This window comes from Spermophilus citellus (assembly GCF_964194105.1).
Source record: "Spermophilus citellus genome assembly, chromosome: 5".
NCBI lineage: Eukaryota > Metazoa > Chordata > Mammalia > Rodentia > Sciuridae > Spermophilus > Spermophilus citellus.
This window is the reverse complement of record NC_138186.1, coordinates 118984511-119005060: the sequence shown is the minus strand read 5'-3', so window position 1 is coordinate 119005060 and position 20550 is coordinate 118984511. Positions and strand designations below refer to the sequence as shown.

The window sequence follows — 20550 nt, the reverse complement described above, 5'->3', positions numbered from 1 at the left end:
TGGCTTTTGGCCTCTGAGTGGTTAGAAAGAGCGAGTCCCTCTCCAGTTGTCATTGTCAGCCAAGTGCAGTGTCAAATAGCCCACTTTTCTGGCAATGCTGTCACTGGTATGCTTTGACATGGAACTGCTTACATATGCTCCCCATGCTTGGAGGGGCCTGGGGAGAAGAAGGCTTGAGAAGAGAAAGGAGGAGTGGGAGGAGGAGAGGGATGCAGCCAGGAGAGGAGGAGAGCGAGGAGTGTGCGCGTGAGCTGATGGCGTGACCCCACCAGCCTCCTGCACAGACCAGGTACCTAAAGCCCCAGTCCTGGCTGAAGCTGCCCAGGAAGCAAGCTCCCTCAGGAGATGCTACACGCCGAGATTCAAGTTGCCACATCTGCTATGTCCTAGTCTTGGATGGAGCACTGGAAAAATAGGCTTGACCCAAGTGGCCAATTAAACTTTCCACTGGCCAAGATTGAATTAAGAGTTTAAAACAAAATGGGGGGAGGGAATGTTGCCATTTGAGTAGGTTGTTTTTTAGTGAAATGAAACATTTACTGACATCACCTCCACAGAGCAATGGGAGGGTGATTAATTAAACTCTGTGGTGCATTTTGGATGGAGAATCTCAGTGCCAGATTAAAGCCTCGGGAGGCATTTTGGGGGGTTGTAGCCACCTCCAGGATCACCTGTCAACCCATCTGAGCTTCGGGCCTTCTGCCTATCTTTCCTCCCATTCCTGCAGACTCCTGGCAGGGGTGCAGACAGAGGGAATTCCTGCAGGCCGAGGCTCTGTGGCTTCTGAAACATTATGACACTAAGGATTCTGCTAAAATATGCAGCAAAGCAAATGCTTTGGAGAACACCTATCTTCCTAGCTGCCTGGGATGTGGAAGCTGCCGTCACTCTTGCCAAGGCTTCCCAACTAAACCCTTGGGAGCAGACTTGCTTTGGAATCAGACTTTTTTTTAGAAAATCAGTGCAGTGCAGAGACTGTGCATTATATAACACCCTCAGAGAGTCTGGGGCAGCAGTACATATGAGGAAATGAAAACAGTCAAGTTCCTCGCATCAGGTTTTGTGGCCAGTTCAGATGAGTTTTGCTGCCAAGTAAGTTACAAAAACTTTCTGGTTTTCAGAGCTAGTTGGATTTGGAGTCATGGATCAGGAAATGCTGGCCTGTGTCCCTGACCCCATCTGGCTGGAAAGATCCCAGCAGCTCCAGGCACCTCCCCTTTCCTCCAGCTCCTTGCCCCAGAACCTGGGTTTTCAGCAGTTGGAGGAGGACTTAAGCTAATTAGCTGCAGGGCTGCCCTCTCTCCCTCAACAGCCACGTGAAGTATGAAGGGAGTTGTGGTGCCAGGCACGTCTCACACTCCTGCACTATAGCTCTCTCCCTAAAGCAAGGGGTTGCCCTGACAGGAGGGCGGGGCCATTTTACAACACTTATTTTAAAGGCCCACTTCAACACAGCAGAAATAGTATCTGGGTTTTAACACCCCAAGAAATGTTTAACGACTGAGTATGAGAAACATCCTAAAAGGGTTTGGACAAACAGGTGACTGACAGGGCCATGATTGACAGCCAGGAGGAACCAGGATACACCAAGCTCCAAAAGTAGCAATACAACAAAGGGAACTGACTACAAATCCAAAAATCTTGAGTGTCCCCTACCCAGCGGGACAGGGTTTTGCTCTGGACCCAGCACCTCTGACCAAGCCGATGTTTCTGGCTCCTGGGTTCCCTTCTCCCCCAGAACTAAAGGGAGCTGTATGCCTCTGTTGTATTCTCCTGCTGGTGATAGCCCTAAGAGGTATGGGGAGAAGTCTACTGTGTGACTTGAAATCAGATTCTTGCTTTTGAAAATGAACTGGGTCAGAAGTTAGAGAAGATTCCAGATCACAGGCTCATGGCCAAAATATACAAAGTCTTGGCAGAGAGAGGGGAGAACGTGATATAGCAAAAAAAAAAAAAACATCGGGGGGAGAACTGAAGAATGATATCTGGCAGTAGTTGGGAAAGGGGTCATGGTGTTTATCTCACTCGAAGAGTGGCATTTCCTGTATTGTCAAGAAGGCCAACATGGGGGAGGCTGCATTATCTACAGGATGAGCGATCTCCCTCAGTGTCTTATTTTAATGCTGTGTATCCTGATTTTTCAACATTAGGCAGCTCCCTTAGAGGGTCAAGAAAGGTCTCAAATGATAGAGGGCACTGTGGGGCCACCAGACCAGATGGTGCCCAGCAATACTGGCATGATGGCAGATCTCAGACAGTGGAGCACTCAGAGTTTGCCCAGACATAAACTAACTTATGAAATTCATAAACGAGGCTTACAGATGCTATAAAAACAGGGGCAGTATGCTTTCATTCCATGGGTTGTTTTTTTTTTTTTTTTTTTGGTCTATTCAACAGAAGTATAATTTATGTACCAAAAAAAAAATTCAATTTTAAAAATGCACTTCAATGAGTTTCGACAAACAGCCCCATCATCAAATACACACTGTAGAATAGGAGTTGGTAGACTACATCCTGTGGGCCAAATCTGGCTCCCAGACTGGTTTGGCTTTGTGCTTTTTTCAAGGGTTGCAAAATCGAAGATGACAGAGATCATATGCGGCTTGCAGAGCTAAAATCATTTGCCATTGACCCTTTACAGGAAAAGTGTAACGGCCACTGATACAGAGCATCTCGCTCACCCCAGAGTTCCCTCTGACCCTTTGCAGGCATCCCCCTTCCCCCCACTCCCACAACCACTGATCTGCTTTCTATCCATGTAGGGTTCTGCCTTTTCTAGAATTTGACATAAATGAAAGCATACAGTATGCTGCCCTTTGTGTCTGGCTTCTTTCACTTAGGATGCTTTTGAGATTCATCGTCTGGGTTTTTGCCTATGTGAGTTCTGTGTTCCTTTGTTGTTTCTGCGTGGTATGATATCCCATTGAAGGCAGGATTTGACTCCTGGTTGGGGTGGGTGCCCTCCCCATGTTTTAACCACGTGCAGGCTCAAAGAAGAAAAAAGGGGAGCTCCGGCCGCGGGGTCAGGGCCTGAGCACAGGAGGCGCCCGCTCTCACTGCCCTTGTCTTTGCAGGCATGAACAACCGGGAGGTGCTGGAGCAGGTGGAGCGCGGCTACAGGATGCCCTGTCCGCAGGACTGCCCCATCTCTCTGCATGAGCTCATGATCCACTGCTGGAAAAAGGACCCCGAAGAACGTCCCACTTTTGAATACTTGCAGGGCTTCCTGGAAGACTACTTTACGGCCACAGAGCCCCAGTATCAACCTGGTGAAAACCTGTGAGAGCCAGCTCTACAGAGAGAGGCCTTGTCCCAGAGGCTTCCCCACCCCTCCCCATTAGCTTTCAATTCCGTAGCCAGCTGCCCAAGCAGCAAGAACCGTCCAGGATCAGATTGCATGTGACTTTGAAGCTGATGAACTTCCATGGCCCTCATTAATGACACTTGTCCCCAAATCCGAACCTCCTCTGTGAAGCAAACGAGACAGAACCTTGTTATTTCTCAGACTTTGGAAAATGCATTGTATCGATGTTATGTAAAAGCCCAAACCTCTGTTCAGTGTAAATAGTTACTCCAGTGCCAACAATCCTAGTGCTTTCCTTTTTTTAAAATGCAAATCCTATGTGATTTTAACTCTGTCTTCACCTGATTCAACTAAAAAAAAAAAAGTATTATTTTCCAAAAGTGGCCTCTTTGTCTAAAACAATAAAATTTTTTTTCATGTTTTAACAAAAACCAATCAGGACAGGTGTTTGGTTTTTTTTCTTTTTTATAAATATGAATATATAATATATGTCCCTGTACATATACCATGTGGGTGCTAACGTGGAGACCGTGGCCAGCCTGGGCCACAAAGCTGTGGGACCCAGAGTGAGGATTTTACTACAAAATCTGCATCAAATCACTGGTGTTATTCTGAAAACCAGTGGCCTCATTTTTGGCTTTTGCAAAGCATGATTCTTTTTTCTTTCTTTCTTCATTTGGATTGCATTTTTTTGGTTCATGACTGTACCTGTAGATGGTTGTTACTTTGACTCTTTTCAGGACCACCCCCCAAGCTGAGTTCAAAAGTTCTTATTACCAGTATTTGCTCCAACTTACAGCGATTTGTTCTTGAAACTTAGAAGTGAGCATATTTAAGCAAGCCAACAGCCAATTCTACCAAGAGAACTGGAAGATGGATACCATACAACTTTCTTGTATAAAAATATGAATGCCGAAATGTTTCAAATGTTTTTAATTTAATAAATCTTGTAACCACATTTAAATGATCTAAAACCCATAGCATTGTAGTCACGGCAACCTACTAAACTTTCTCATGCAACTAAAATTTATGGGGAAGGTGAGGGTGGGGGGTTGTACATGTCCCGTTGTAAAATAAGTGTTTTAAATGTCCTGTTCTGCTAATGAATGACTATATGTCCGAGAGTTCTCCAGTGAAATAACTATGCACTACTTTACATTTCATGGGGATGCACAAAAAAAAGAAAAAAGTATGACATTTTTAGTTGCTGTTTGTACCAACCTTGAATGACATATGTTTAACAACAAATCAAAAATCCTATTTCTATTGAGTTTTTAATACTGAGTAGCAACTCTGAAGTCTTAATTCCTTTTTTGTTATGATTTATTTGTGAGTTTACATTTTTAAATTGTTTAACTTTCTTAATTTAGTAATTAAAAAGAGAGCATTTTACATTTGAAAAAAAATTTTTGTGCATTTGTTTAAATCACGGAAGGTACTCTAGTAGTTCTGTGACATATCTGTCCCACACCAGATGGTAAGTAGTCACCTGGTGAATTTAGCCATTGTGCAATGATTTCCAAATGACAGAAACATTCAGAACATCTGGAGATCCCTTCCCCCACCAGAGGCTACCTAATTCAGAGGATGGTAAAACAAGACTAGGCATACCTTAACATTTTTATTTATTAGATATTTCCTCTAGCTGAAATTTGCCATGTCCCACTATAAGGAGAAAGAGACAATTACAAGAAGAGTTTTTCTTGTCCTGGAGTCAGTAAACATATTTCCAAGTGTCCATCCACTTCCATAATGAAATTGTTAATCAAGGAAACAGCCTGGTATAATAAGAGGGGCAGCGGGTGGACCCAGGCTAACTGTCCTGGCTTGGCTCTGTCATCCTTCAGCTGCAAGACCTTGAATGGCTACTGGCACCCCCGCTACAGACTGTCTTGCAAGCAAGGGGCAGGATGAGATTCACTCTCAGACCCCACAGCTCCCACAGCCTGTGATTCTAAGGTCAATGGTGTCATCGTGTAAGCAGTTGGTTGTTGTCGTTGTTGAAATAACGTTTACATTTAGAAAGGGTTTCCAACACTGGGTTAAAAAAAGAAGAAGAAAACGAAATTATTTTGGACAACCAAACTTAATAGCATTGTTTTTGTTACCAATACAATTGCTAAATTGATCAAATTTCCAAGATCTTATTACACACAATTTTAATCACATCAGGAAGTTCATGAATACATTCTATATATTTTTAAAGATAACTTCATTTTAATCTTCACATCCCACCTGGATGGAGAGTTGGCAAATATTCTCTGGAGGATTTTTGTTAATGTGCTGACTCATTCAAAAAAAAAATTTTAAGGAAAAAAAAAACTGATTCTTTAAAAAAGAAAGATAACCGATTCTTTAAGAAAAAGCAGTCTGTTCAAGCCAAACTATAGCCTTTAATTCATCAGTTGAGTTCATTGTGGATTCTCTAATATGGAGTCAAACTAAGGACTTGGGTGCACTCGAGGTCACTCTTATGAAATGCCAACATCAGGGTAGCAAAATAAAAGTAGCTGTAAGTGTGAAGAAATCAGAGATGTTTCAGGGTTTTGCTTGCAAGGGGATACTGTGCTTTCAAGAGATTCCGGAGGTCACCTCCAGGGAGTCCCAACACCCCCCAGGGAGCCTCTTTCCCTCACAAGAAGTTGTAGAAGTTTGGAATGAGGAAACTGAATCTCCAGAAACAAAAGTTATCACCCTGGTTTCAAGCAGTGGTAAAACGTGTTTTGCCTTGAGTAACCTGGTAATGAATACTTCTTGCTCTGTCCCTCAAGAGATCTGCCATCTGGCTTTGCTCTGCAGGACAGAGCAGCTTCCTAATAAACCATTTCTTTTTACTTTTTTTTTTAATCAAATAATAGACCTGCTGGAGAAGACCATTGTAAACTGGGACAAAAGAATTCCTATTCTCCCTGTTCTCCTTGCAGCTTACTCCTCTGAGGCTGCTGTGTTCTTGGTGCACTGACGGGTAGTGAGAACTTGAGAGCCCCCTCGTAGACACAGGGTCCCACATGCTAGGGCATCAGGGCATAGATTGAGCAAACGACGCCTTTGGCTCTGCCATGTGTGGGGACCCAGGCGTTTTCATGAGGAAAGTTAAGGATATACAGGACCCCTCAAACACAGCCGCACTACTAAAGATTTCCTGCAAGCACCAGAGGATGTTTAACCACTTTAAGGAAGGCAGGAATCCTCCTGTGGCTAAAATCTTGGCAGCAGAGGATTTTTCTAGTGACATTTCTATTATAAAATTTTATCTGCAATTTCCCAGAGGGCTTTTGCCAATTTCTACTATATTAATTGAAATGGTTCCTTCCTGAATCTTGAAAGAAGGTTTTCTGCAGAATGCAGAGAATTATACTGAAGCCCACTGCAAAAGGACTGTCATCTGTGTACTTGTCATGACTCAGGACAAGAGAACCTCACCGGACCAGGCAGGCATTTACCTAACAAGTTGTATTTGAGTAAAATGGAGTCTGGTGAATTTGTTTCTGAAATGTATTTTTAATAGCTTTATATGACTTTTGTTGACTTTCCTACCATATATATTATACTGTTGGAATTCAATTAGATTGGAATTCAATCAAATATTTGCTGGAAGGAAGATAGAGTGTGAGAGAAGAAGGTAGAAGACTGGCTTTGATTTTGGAGGGGAAAATAAAGGAAGCTTAAACAAATTCCAAAGCAATATTGTGGGATATAGGTTTTTAAAGCATTACCAATTATGTGTGTTTATTTTATTTAATTCTCAAAAAGACTTTATAATTCCATAGAAGAATATAATAAAAAGATAGTACCTTCAATATCTTTGAAATACCAAATGGACCTTTATAATTTATAAATACCATTCCTTGGAAGTTTTCATAATAAACTCCTAAATCATACCTCATTCTTTCCTAGAAAATATTCAGGACTCCCAGAGGGTCCATCACACCGGAAGGCTGCCTGCTCACACTAGAGTGCCGAGTGCCAAGCACCGCCATGTGGGTGCTTCGCTGCCTCGGCGCCTTGAGGCAGCCGTCTTTTCTTCACCTTGTGACGAGTAGAGTTTGGAACAGGTTGCCTGTGGTGACCCTGAACCTACGTCTTTTTGAGGCTCAGCAGGAAGAGAAGTCCAAACCCATCAGTCGTTACCCTATTCCCTACAAGAAGGACCTGGCTTTTGACATTGTAGAGCTCATGGAGGAGATAGAAAAGAAGACAGGATTTTTACCAAATGTATTGAAAGTTTTGTCTTACCAGCCATTGGAATTCCGAGCCTTCTTTGCTTATTACAATGCCATCTACAACAAAACAACAGGTCTGTGTGAATTGGAGAAAGTCTGACCTTCCTGCTGGGGGGGGGGGGAAGCAATGCTGGAGTTTGCACTTGCTGTTTCCCGAGCTGATGATATAACAGATGACCATTTCAAAAAGCTTGAGATATATGGCTTCAGTAGAGAAGATGCCTGGGACATAGCTGCCATTTCATCTTTTTATGCCATGGCCAATCGCCTTGCTCATTTTATCAAACTCGTTCCCAACAAAGAATTCTACTTTATGGGCAGAACTAGTGATCATCGAGAGTGAACGTGCTGCTCCCAAAGTATAAAAGCCTGAAAAGGGAAAAAACAAAACAAAATAGTGTTTATCATTTCAGTCATGTTGTATTAGGAGACATCAGTTGGAAAGTAATTTTTTTTAAAAAAAATCTGTCATTGGATAGAGAAGAGTAAATAAATGTGTTTCCTTGTGCCTCAAAAAAAAAAAATATTCAGAATCTCACAGAGCTGGGACAGAGGACAAGTATACCTTTATTTTTTAAATTAAGGTCTGGGAATATAGGTTAGTGGTATAAACTTGCCTAGCATGTGTGAGGACCTGAATTTGATCCCCAGCACCACAAAAAAAAAAAAAAAAGAAAGAAAGAAAGAAAGAAAGAAAAAAGAAAGAAAAGAAAAGAAAAAATTCTGAGGCAGTAAATAAAAATTAGTAGTTTTCCAATATTGCAGGAACTAATCAGTGACAACAGTCAGAACACTATGCTTCTCTCTCAAATACTTTATAACACTTATTCTCACGTTTTAATACCACCAGTGTGTTTAATAACACTGTTCTTTTTTTAATGTGTTTTCTCTGCCAGATTGTGCACTCCTCAAGAACAGAAACTGCCAACTCCATCCCATCATTAGTATAGACGTAGAACAGTGTTGAGTTTATGGCAGATGTTGGATGGATGGAAAGATGGTTAGAGGCACGATGCCCGCCATCAAATGGATGAATGGTTAACCTTCAAATGACCCATTTACCTAAGAATCTGCTAAGAACACGGGGAATACAGCATGCTGCCCTCAGCACTAACCTGCCAATTATCAATGTGTGGTCACCAGTCTTTGAGATATGATATGAACGTCCAATCTATACCCTTGATGCTACCCAAGCCTTTCCCTAAAACTTGTCTCAACACCAAGGGGAATAAATTTATACCTCTTGAAACGAGGGGCAGCATAAAGTTAATAGCACCAAGGGGTACATAGTCTTAAAGTACTTCCAAGGTCTCATTTTAACTTAGGAATTTTATAAAGAACTTGACATTCCATTTCTGAAGATATCATCTTCATCTTTATACAAAAGATGTGTATTTATTTTATTTTCCAGATCATCTTGTTGTACAATGTACCCAGCCTGTGACCTGTAGGATCCCTGGCACACCTCTGCATGTCCACAGGAGCTCCTGCAGCTCAGGTGAGCCACACAGTGCATGAAAACTTCCTGTGGATACACTAACACTGTACCTGGGAAAGGTAATATTGGCCCCCATTAATAGGGAATTCTCTTACCTAATTTCGGTTTTTCACCCACCAAAGAACAACTCCATGATTGAGAATGGGGCAGAAGATACAGGATTTGCTGATGGAAAGAAAGAAGAAAACCACCCAGAGCCACCTGAAAGTAAAGGTCCAGTCCAGTCAGCCTCCTCAACCAAGATACAGCGAGGAGGAGGAGGAGGAGGAGGAGGAGGAGGAGGAGGAGGAGGGACAGAGACATTGGATAGGGAGGAAGAAACCACAGCCAGAAAGAGAGGAGCCCTTGCCAGGGCTGTTCAAGGTAGTGGAATGAAGGTGGCAATGATCGCAGGCACAGGTAAGGACTAATCATGCCTTCCTTCACTAAACTTTCATTGTCTGCTTCTTGTGGGCTAGACTGTGCTTAGTGCAGAGATTCAAAGAAAGTTCTTAGAAATTCAAAGACAGGTGATGAGCATTGGCAGTTCAGTGAGGATGGAGACGCATAAAATCAGCTGCAGTGAGCTTTCTATAGATGGAAGCACAGGAATTAGCATGAGAGTAACCTTTAGCTCAGCACAGGGAGTGCAGGGGCGGCTTCCTGGGAGAAGTGGCACCTGAATTCAGTCTTCAAGACAAGTACTTAAAAATAGGGGTCCAAGGATGCTTGTCTTTGAACATGTTACCTTCTGATCCCCAGCCCACAGTTGGGGGCTACCTGATGCTTTAAATACTGAAGGTAATCAGCAATTGGGCTTAAATGAAGAAAAATAGAACCATACCTTAAAAAAAAATATATTTCTCCCCCTTCCTCCTCTCCTCTCCTCTCCAGTTAAAGAGTACACAAGACCATCATTTATTCTGATTTATGGGCTAAAAAATGGAAGATATTGTAGATAACAACATTCAACAATAGAAAAGTATTAGACAAGTTGTTAGCTCTAATGTCCCATCTGGAAGAAATATATTTATAGAGTATGGGAATAAAATGTTCAGAATAACCCCTCACTACCTCTCTTAATAACAATTAGTAGTGCCCGGCGCAGTGGCGCACGCCTGTAATCTCAGAGTTTTAAGAGGTTGAGGCAGGAGGATCCAGAGTTCAAAACAAGCCTCAGCAACTTAGTGAGGCCCTAAGCAATTTAGTGAGACTCTGTCTCTAAATAAAATATATATATATATATATATATATACACACATATATATATAAAGGACTGGGTATGTGGCTCAGTGATTAAGCACCCTGGGGTTCAATCCTTGGTACCAAAAAAGTCAATAAATAAAATAACAATTAGTAGAGTCATTCTCCTATTTATAAATCGATTATTATTTTGCTTGAATCATCATGCAATATGTAAACCCACGAAGGAAGGTGCAAGCTAGCAGTTGTAGGGTATTCTGGCTGTTTTGCTCAGGATATTTTTTTTCCTTTGGTTAATGATCAAGTACTTGCTATGTAATAATCAATGGTTAGCTAATTGGAAGCAAGAGAGAATGAAGTGGGTATTACTCAGATAGTGTTTTTAATGAAAAGTATACACGTAATACTGTGGGGAAATATCACAAGAGATTTTATCTTTTTTTTTTTATGTGTGTTTACCAAAGGATTCATTTAAGCCACTCATAAACTAAAATCCTAGTACGTGAATCCTTTCATTTTTTTAGACTCCTCCCAAGGGGTGAGCACTGAAAGATACCAGGAGGGTAGCCAAGCCTCTAGAGATGGCTGGGGCAACCAAACCTCCCTAAATGGAGCTGAAGGTCTGTCAATTCCCAAAGAGCAAGGAAATGGTAAGCAAATGACAGCAGTTGCCTAGAGAATTAGGGAATGAATAACAATGCTTTCTGGTAAATTAACCATATTACATTGTGCACAGGAAAGGAATGGGGAAAAAAAACCCTGTTAAAAATTGAATAATAATTTGCCCACATCATTTATGTAAAATGCATAATTTTCCTACTTCAGTGGACTGTAGTTTGATTTAAGTTTGCAGCTCCAGGACTGTTTAGCAAAGCATAATTTTTGAGATAATTAGGAAGGGGAAGAGAAATCAGACTGTAATCAACAATCCTTCGTGAGCCACTTTACCTCCCTCCTCTTACCTGTGCATTTCAGAAAACATTTGTTTAGACATTCCTGAAGGTCTCTAAGTGAAAGTGCAAAACATTAATCATTGCCATTGCTATCACTAAACCATGACTTCACCGTGTTTGAGAGGAGGAAAGCAATGCTTCATTCTATTCAGTATTTTTTTTCTGCTCTGATTCAAATAAGTACTTGTTTTTGAATAATAGGGGGAAAATGGAAATGCAGCAAAGCTACACTTAAAACAGCGAGCGGAGAACAAAAGCAGCCTGCACACAGCCAAGGGAGACCTTGGAAGATCCACAGATAAAACAAAAAGCTGTGCGTGGCTGGGATTCTGTTTCAAAAAATCAAATGCAAAATGCAGAACTCGGTCCAACTGTAAAGGGTTTTGCAGTCTACAATCATCTGAAATAAAAAGGCATCATGTAATCTTCTTTGACAGTTGGAAGCTGCACTATGGCTATGAATTAGGACATTTGCTCATGACGAATGTAGATTTTCCTGAACCAGACTGGTCAGAGGAGGAGGGGAATTCACTGGTCTAGCCGATATCCTTCCCATCCCCCACATCCCTGTACCCATTTTCATTAGAATCATAAAATTTTTACTTAGATATTCCTTTGTTTTCTTCATTCTCATCTCTCCTCAAAGGGTCATTATTTATTTATTAAAGCCAGTCCTTAGATTTCTACCTTTCAGCGCAAAATTGTAGCGGATCATCTGCCTCTCTGAGTAGTCATCCTTCGTTACTTTAATTCTGTCTCCTCTGTAACCTGGCTGGCCTGATAAGTCTGAACTTTGAACCCCATAAATCTCAACAATTCTATCTCCTGAGTGCCCCTTCTGCTTGGGTTTGAAAAACAAAAACAAAACCTTCTCTGATCCTAATGCTCCTCCCCCCATTCCTTCCATGTCTCCCCCAACCCCTGCCATTGGTCTAAGATTGATCAGATAATAGTTTTGTGCCTCTACCTCCTGCCACTTGCTATAAATCACCTTTATGCAAATAGAGAAAGCAACCCTACCCCAAGACACTTTTCTGCCATCTGCCAGAAAATTGCCATAATAAATATACAAAGGGATAATGTGAATCGTGCTCCCCTAGAATTGTGCAGTGCACAACTGGTACACCTATAGGTGACAGCCCTGTAGTTTGAAAGCACTTGGACCATCCTGGAGCCCTGCATAAAAATCACAGCCACAACAAGTCAGTCTTGCCTTTTTATAACAGTTTGCAATATAAAAATTAAAATCTTTCCGTCATAATTAGAAATTGCTGAGGGGCAGTTGCTAGAAAAGATGGAGTCCCCAGGCAGCAGTACCTAGAAGAATAAAAGACTCTTCCAGCATCTAGCCCAAGTTTGACTTGCTCTCTGGGCCAACAGCCCAAAAGACCACTCTGGGTTGATTTTTCAGGAAGCATCAAAGTTAGAAAGCAGTTAAGTCTGGGTGCAGTGGGGGAGGTCTTGGCCTGTATTTAGGTCAACCATTACCCCTCTCTGGCTGCTTCCTTTCTTGTTGGTTGCCCCATTTATCCCCCTCCCTGTTTCCCATTCAGCACAACCTGCACATTCTTGTGATCTCTTACCACATAACAAACCACCCCAAAACTTAGTGGCAGGAGGAGAAGCAGTCATTTATTTTGCTCCCATCTCCATAATGTGGGCAGGGCTCATCGGGGACAGCTCGCCTCTACTCTGTGCAGCCTCAGCTAAAGCAGCTAAGATGTGGCTGGGGATTTGCTCTCTCAATGACTGGGGCTTGTAGCTGCTGAGCCAGTGCTGGCTGCTGAGCAGGGCTCAGCTGGGGCTGTGGGTGAGGACGTGGGATCCACATGGGTTCCCACATGGCTGCGGGGGCTTGTTCCCACAGATGAGCCTCAGCTGACTCAAGAAGCAGAGACAAGCTGCTCCCACCAAGCCCTGCCCAAATTTCAAATTTCTCAACAAAATGAATGATTGTGGTTTTAAACCACTAAGATTTGGGATAGCTTGTTTTGCAGCCACCAATCATCAGAATAAATATGCTAGATGTGGTATGAGTCCATCCCCCTATCTTTCTAAGATGCCTCCCTGTACTTCAGCTAAAAACTACATTTCCCAGATGCCTTTACTATGAGGATCATGATTGTGAATTAGGCTACATCAATTAGACATACTTGCTCCAAGTGTGAAAGGCAGAAGTGAGACAATTTCTTGCCTCTCGTGGCTATTTCCTGCTGGGAAGCAAGGTCAAGAGCCAGTGATATCCTGTCTCCTACTTCCCTGGGGTCAGGAGGCAGTTGCAGTTGCCGAGTTGACAGTAATTGAGCTTCACATTCCAACAGGGTGGCAAATGTGAGAGTAGCAGCAACACACACTGTTGCTGGCCCTCTGACCTTTCTGGCCTCATTTTGCAGTTACAAAGGTCAAATCGGTCCCCCTCCCTGTTTCTCATTCTGCCCAACCTGCATATCCTTGTGATCTCTTACCACATAACAAACCATCCCAAAACTTAGTGGCAGGAGGAGAAGTAGTCACTTATTTTGCTTTAAGGTCAGCAGCTCCAAAGGCAGCTTCCTGGGTTCTACCTACCTCATTGTGGCAGAGGTAGTAGCTTCCTGACAGATTGGTCTACCACTTCTTGGGTCATCCCAAGAGGCCTATTGAGCCATCCCATTGAGTCCTATCTTCTAGCCCTTCCAACAAGTTCATAATTCACAACAAATCCCTTTTTGCTTAAAAACCCTAGAGTGGGGCTGGGATTGTGGCCCAGTGGTAGAGCACTCGCCTAGCACGTGCGAGACCCTGAGTTTGATCCTCAGCACCACATAAAAACAAATAAATAAAATAAAGGTACTGTGTCCAACTACAACTAAAAAATAAATATTAAAAAAAAAAAACCCTAGAGTGATTTCTATTTCCTACACTGATACCTAGGTTATCCCCAAAGCTTTGTTCTTTTCCAGTCTCTTGTTAGTGCTTCCTCTCATTTAATCATTCTTTCAACAAATATTTATGGAATATCTACTGTGTAATAGGCATTATGTGGAACCTGGAGAAAAATCTATGAACAAAACAGACACAGCCCCACCTTCATGGGAAGAGGCAGGACAAAGACCAGGAGTCAGCCAAAGACACCCGTAGAGCCCAGTTAGCACCAGCTTGTTTTAATGTATCAAATTTTCTGTGAACACAGCCATCCCTCTTAGGTTCTATCTTGTCCATAGCTGGCTTTGCCCAACACTGACCAACTTGAACCACTGCAGTAGACTGTATGCCCCTCAACGCTGAAAATACTAACTGCCTGGACCTTTGGAGAGAAAGTTTGCCAACTCCTCCTTTAGACAAATCAAACTCCAACTCATAGTCCTGTAGGTCCCCCACATCTGATCGATTGTTCTGTCTACAGATTCTGCCACCACCCTAGTTCAAGCACCAAGCTCAGTGGCAAGGGCTTCAGGAGAATCTTCTCAGCTCATTGTCACAACCACCTCAGGGACCCACTATTATTACGCAGATTTTGCAGACAAGAAAATGGAGATTTAGAGAGATTTGTGCTTAGGTGACTAGGTAGATGCTGATACCATTAATAAAGATTTTTTAAAAAGACCCAGGAAAAGGAAAAAATAGAGGCCAATGGGCTCCTGGCATATGAGGCACCTGCAGACATCTATAAAAGGGGGTCCCCACTGATTTCCTGGTGGATGTGGTGAGAAGGGAAGGACTTCAATTTTAGATGGAGTTTTAGGTTCAAATCACATTTCTGTCACTTACTAGCTGAGTGAATTTGGGCAACTTACTTCACCTCTCTAAGCCTCTAAGCCTCAGTCAGTATCCTCAAAAGTAAAATGGGCTCTTGTGAAAATCTAAAACAGAAAAATATGTTCATACATACGGTACCTAGCATGGTGCTTGATACACAATAGAAGTTGGATATGTATTGATAACTTTCCCTTCCTCTTTAGTCTTAACCTTCCATTATGGGAGAAAATCTTCCACAATTATTCTTTGATTATGTCATTCTCTTCCTCAAAAAAAAGAAAAGAAATGTCTCCCACTGACCCCCACCACTGGAAGGAGACCTGTGCATGGAAGGTCTGCCTGGCTCATGCCCCTTTCTTTACATTCCTCCAAACTCTATGTCCTGTATATAGGGTGAATCTAGCATATTTTACATGCAACACCTCCCTGCTCTGTGACCAGAAGAGCTGATATCCCAGGCTATAGGCCTAACCAGGGGAAGAGCTCCATTGGCCACTGGCTCTCCCTTGAGCAGGAACCAAGAATAAAGAGATTGTGGAACTGAAGCTTGCCTCCAGGTTACATTGAGTCAAGGCCAGTGCTGGCCCCATGGGGGAGCAGAGGATACAATCTGTAGAGATCAACAGTGGCTTGAGACCCCGGACCATCAGAAAGAGTGACTGGAAACAGCTGCTCTCCCCATTCTCACATCTGCAGGTCAATCATGCTGCCTCAGCACCATTTCTTGGAGATTCCTGAACCATTTCAGTATACCATCCTTTCACTTGAGCTACTTCAAGGAAGTTTCATTCCACTATAGACTGACTCCACTGTCTGGACAGCCTCATGGTCCTGTCACCTCCATCATTACCCCTTTCCTGTACCCTGGCTCCACAGATGACCCACAGCTGCTCACACATGCTCTGCCCTATTCCAGTCTTTCTGGTGTTCCTTTGCTCTCTGTCCTTTTTTTGGGGGGGGCAGGGTGGAGGGAGGCGTGGGGGGAGTAACCAGGGATTGAACCCAGTGGCACTCAGCCACTGAGCCACATCCCCGGCCCTATTTTGTATTTTATTTAGAGCCAGGGTCTCACTGAGTTTAGTGCCTTGCCATTGTTGAGGCTGGCTTTGAACTCTTGATCCTCCAGTCTCAGCCTCCCGAGCCGCTGGGATTGTAGGCATGTGCCACTGAGCCCAGCTCTCTCCTTTTCTTAAGCTCATCCATCCTTCAAGACCCAATTTAAACATCCCATGATAGCTGCCTCCTCATTTGATGGCATTCACCACACTACCCCATTATGGACATTAGTATGTGTCCTTGAGATCCTCTCCTTGCCTCTGAACTCACAGAGGTTAGGAACTTGCCACACTTTAGGCACTCAGATATTTCACTGAATTTAATCCAAGAGTGAGAATCCTAAAAGGCATTCTGAGTTTCTTCAATAAAAAGTATTGTGCCAGTATAAGGCATTCTTGTTAACATGGAAATGCATTTAGAGAATGCTTCAGATTAAAGGGATGAAGATCAAAGGGCATATTTTTGGCCAGGAGTTCTGAGTCTTAGAGATCCAAATAAATCGTTGACTTTTTATTTCCTAAATTGATTGGAACCATAACACTGTATTTTTTGCTCTAATATAAAACTTTCTGGACCTTTTAGCCTGGTTAAAAATGCTGTCGCCTCTTTACTATAAGTGTTAGGATTGCTCTTGTCTCAAATTAAAGCATCCACACCCATTGCTGAAATGGCCAAGTACATCTGGAATGCCTGATTCAGAAAAAGACCAGGGAGCCTGCAGAACCCCGCCCTTAGTTGGAGTGAAGGGCATACCAGCTTTAGGCTCCTCCGGAGAGAGGGATGTGTATCGCACGTGAACACATGTCACTCAGGTTCAAGATCCTGTGGACCCAGGTCAAGAACAGAAAAACAGTTGCTCAGACAGTGCCTAAAACACTAACTGCATCTTGCAAACACATAAGAATTCCCCAATGAGTATCTTGAGTGCAGATGTATCTTGAGCCTGGCAGTGGTCTGGGCCCTGTGCCTGAGGTTCAGCCTAGAGATGCTCTTCCAGCTGCGTACCCCACCCCCAGCCTGGCAACTGCTTGGTGCCCAATTCCACATCTCCCTCTGTGCTATGGGACTGAGCTTGGGGTCCTAGGTCATGGGGTGCATCAAGCATTTGCCCAGAGCACAGGGAGGGAGAGACTCCCAACCAACCGAAGAAAAGTCTGCTTTCTCATGCTGACCTTTGACCCTTCCTAGGCTTTCTGAGCAAAGTCCAACCAGGTTAACCTAAATCACAGTTCCTAAACCTGCCTGGGCATGACCTCAGAGAAGTTTTTAAAAGGCAGATGTCTAGGCCCCTGCCCAGAGTTACTGAATCCACTGTCTTGGAGATCCGGGAATTTGTTGCTGAACGACGTGTGTCTGTTCAAACTGGGGGGCTTATAAACAACAGAAATTTATTTCTCAGTCCTGGAGGCTGGGAAGCCCAAGATGAAGGCATTGGCAGGTTTGGTCTAAGGAGCTCCTACCTCCTTGTTCAGAGAGGACTATCTTCTCACTGCGTTCTCATGAGCAGAAGAGAAGAAAGAGCTCTCTGAGGCCCCTTTTATAAAAGCACTAATCACATTATTGAGGTTATCTGCTCTCATGACCTAACCACCTTCCAAAGGCCCTAATATCATCACCTTGGGGTTAGGATTTGCACATATGGATGTGGGGGACCAGCACATCGTCCATAGCAGAATGCTTCCCCTTTTCTCCTCCCTCCATCCCCCTACTGGAAACTGTGGCTGCAGAGCAATTAATTACACAACATACTTCTTTGGTTCCTTTTAAGTCCCATTTGTCCCAGTCCCTGTGGCCCAGCCATGGCAAGGTCTGGGCAGAAGCCAATTGACCCAGGTAGGCCAAGTGGGCTTGGCGTGACTCAGCTCCTGAGAAAGCAAATCCCTGATACAACAGGGACTAGTGGCCAGTGATGAGTCTCCTGGGGAGCAAGACCACCTGACCAGTGAGATGTCCCACTCACAGCTCTTCTCCTGCTTGACTTGGGGCTACCACAAGCCTCCAGCTGGACATACCAGCACTTCACAGAAGTGTCACCCTGTTGCATTTAATGAGCCTGATCTCCAACGGAGAGTCTCAGAAGATCACAGACTTACAGGGCACAAGGGACTGACTTTCAAGGCAAGCCTCTGGTTTTATAGATGAAACTGTTCAAAAAATACAATCAAACTGTGCTTGGCTTTACTCTTGTGCTTGGCTTTACTCTTGCGCCTGCCCCCATCTTTTCATTCACGTCTCCATGTGGAGTGGCATTCCTGGGACTGGTCACATTTGAGGGTGTACTTCCTCTCTTTTCATACCTTCTTTTGATAAATGTGACTACCTCAAGCACCTCTCTTCCTAGATGCAGATAGGCTCCCCTGGGGTGGAGATGAGGCCAGAGTGGAGTGGAGATGCCCTCAAGAAGGCTCCTTAGCCATGGATCCTGGACTTTATCTAGGAGCTAAAGGACTCTAAGAGCCTCATTTGGTTTTCTCAAAACGGAAAAACCCTCAGGCAGAATCATCCTCCGCCTCCTGCTCACAGGGGAAATCCTGCCTTTGTCTTCTGCCCTGGTGTAGTCAAGTTATCAGTTAGTTCTTCCCCAGGCTGCTACATCCTTTTGAGCTGATTGCTGACTCAGGCGGCTAAAGGAACAGAGGCTGAAACTTAGGTTACATGCAGATCCTTGGACTCTTCTGGTATGGGAGTGAGACCCAGAAATCTAGATTTTAAATATATGAAATTTTTTTTTCTTCTTAGGAAAAAAAAATCTATGTGCACATGTCTAGTCTTAGTGTAAAAACAATAAACATTACAGATAAAACAGTGCCTTCCCCTTCCCAACACCAGACCTTCCCAAAGGTGCTTATCAATTCTGGAGACAAGGGAGGGCATCCTGAAGTGGCCTGCCCATGGACAAGACAATGGACACCATTCCACATGGACATTATCATGATGAAAAGATGAGGTGGGGACAGGAATAAAGCCAAAGGGAATTTTCTGAGTGTTTTTGGTTTTGTTTTTTTGAAGAATTTGAGCTTCAGGGTTACTTTGTTATCCTATTGAATACATTTGCATACACAGGGCTTTTTCTTTACATAAATGTAAATATTGTTCTTGACTTTTCATCAAATACTATATCTCAGAGAACTCCCCAGTCTCACATTTTTTTATTTATTTATTTATTTTATTTTATTTTTTTTTTTTTATTGTTGATTGTTCAAAACATTACATAGTTCTTGATATATCATATTTCACATTTTGATTCAAGTGGGTTATGAACTCCCATTTTTACCCCGTATACAGATTGCAGAATCACATCAGTTACACTTCCATTGATTTACATATTGCCATACTAGTGTCTGTTGTATTCTGCTGCCTTTCCTATCCTCTACTATCCCCCCTCCCCTCCCCTCCCTTCTTCTCTCTCTACCCCTCTACTGTAATTCATTTCTCCCCCTTGTATTATTTTTCCCTTTCCCCTCACTTCCTCTTGTATGTAATTTTGTATAACCCTGAGGGTCTCCTTCCATTTCCATGCAATTTCCCTTCCCTCTCGCTTTCCCTCCCACCTCTCATCCCTGTTTAATGTTAATCTTCTTCTCATGCTCTTCGTCCCTACTCTGTTCTTAGTTACTCTCCTTATATCAAAGAAGACATTTGGCATTTGTTTTTTAGGGATTGGCTGGCTTCACTTAGCATAATCTGCTCTAATGCCATCCATTTCCCTCCAAATTATATGATTTTGTCATTTTTTAATGCAGAGTAATACTCCATTGTGTATAAATGCCACATTTTTTTATCCATTCATCTATTGAAGGGCATCTAGGTTGGTTCCACAGTCTTGCTATTGTGAATTGTGCTGCTATGAACATCGATGTAGCAGTGTCCCTGTAGCATGCTCTTTTTAGGTCTTTAGGGAATAGACAGAGAAGGGGACTAGCTGGGTCAAATGGTGGTTCCATTCCCAGCTTTCCAAGAAATCTCCATACTGCTTTCCAAATTGGTTGCACCAATTTGCAGTCCCACCAACAATGAACAGCACTTGTTGTTATTTGACTTCCTAATGGCTGCCAATCTTACTGGAGTGCCCAGTCTCACATTTTTACCTTCTCCCCCTGCCCCATTCCAAGCAGCCCCTGGTACAAGGGATTGAACCCAGGGGTTTTTACCATTGAGCCACATCCCCAGCCCTTTTTAGTTTTTATTTTGAAACAGGGTCGTGCTAAATTGCTGAAGCTGGCCAAAAACTTACACTCTTCCTGCCTCCAATTCCTGCGCCACTGTGCCCAGCCTTTACCTTCTTTTTTTTTTTAATATTTTTTAGTTGTCAATGGACCTTTATTTTATTTATTTATATGCAGTGCTGAGAATCAAACCCAGTGTCTCACACATGCCTCGCTCTACCACTGAACCCCAACCCCAACCCCTTTACCTTCTTTTTAACAAATGATATTTAATAGTATTCCTTAGAATGGAAATGTTGTCATTCATTTAGCAGTTCTTCTGTTGGTGGATATTGAAGTTATTTCCAGATTTTCAGTGTAATAGTCAACTGTATGTTTATGTGCTTTTTTTTAGTTATAGATGGACACAATATATTTTATTTTTATGTGG

General features: G+C 43.0%; 2 protein-coding genes across 3 annotated transcripts in view; both read left to right on the top strand.

Annotated features, from left to right (window-relative positions):
• Positions 1–3739, top strand: part of FYN (FYN proto-oncogene, Src family tyrosine kinase) — a 204111-nt gene extending 200372 nt beyond the window's left edge. For both annotated transcript variants that reach the window (XM_081294884.1, XM_081294883.1), the window contains exon 14: positions 3075–3739. In XM_081294884.1, coding sequence (XP_081151010.1) covers positions 3075–3283 — 209 coding nt within the window. In that variant the 3' untranslated portion in view covers positions 3284–3739. The remainder of the gene's footprint in view (positions 1–3074) is intronic.
• Positions 3740–7282: 3543 nt separating this feature from the next.
• Positions 7283–11694, top strand: LOC308649466 (uncharacterized protein; the record flags this gene model as incomplete). Its single annotated transcript, XM_081295010.1, has 4 exons — positions 7283–7601; positions 8939–9025; positions 9131–9424; positions 11362–11694. 4 exons carry the CDS (start codon positions 7283–7285, stop codon positions 11460–11462), a joined length of 801 nt encoding a protein of 266 aa, XP_081151136.1. The 3' UTR covers positions 11463–11694.
• Between the last annotated feature and the right edge of the window lie 8856 nt (positions 11695–20550).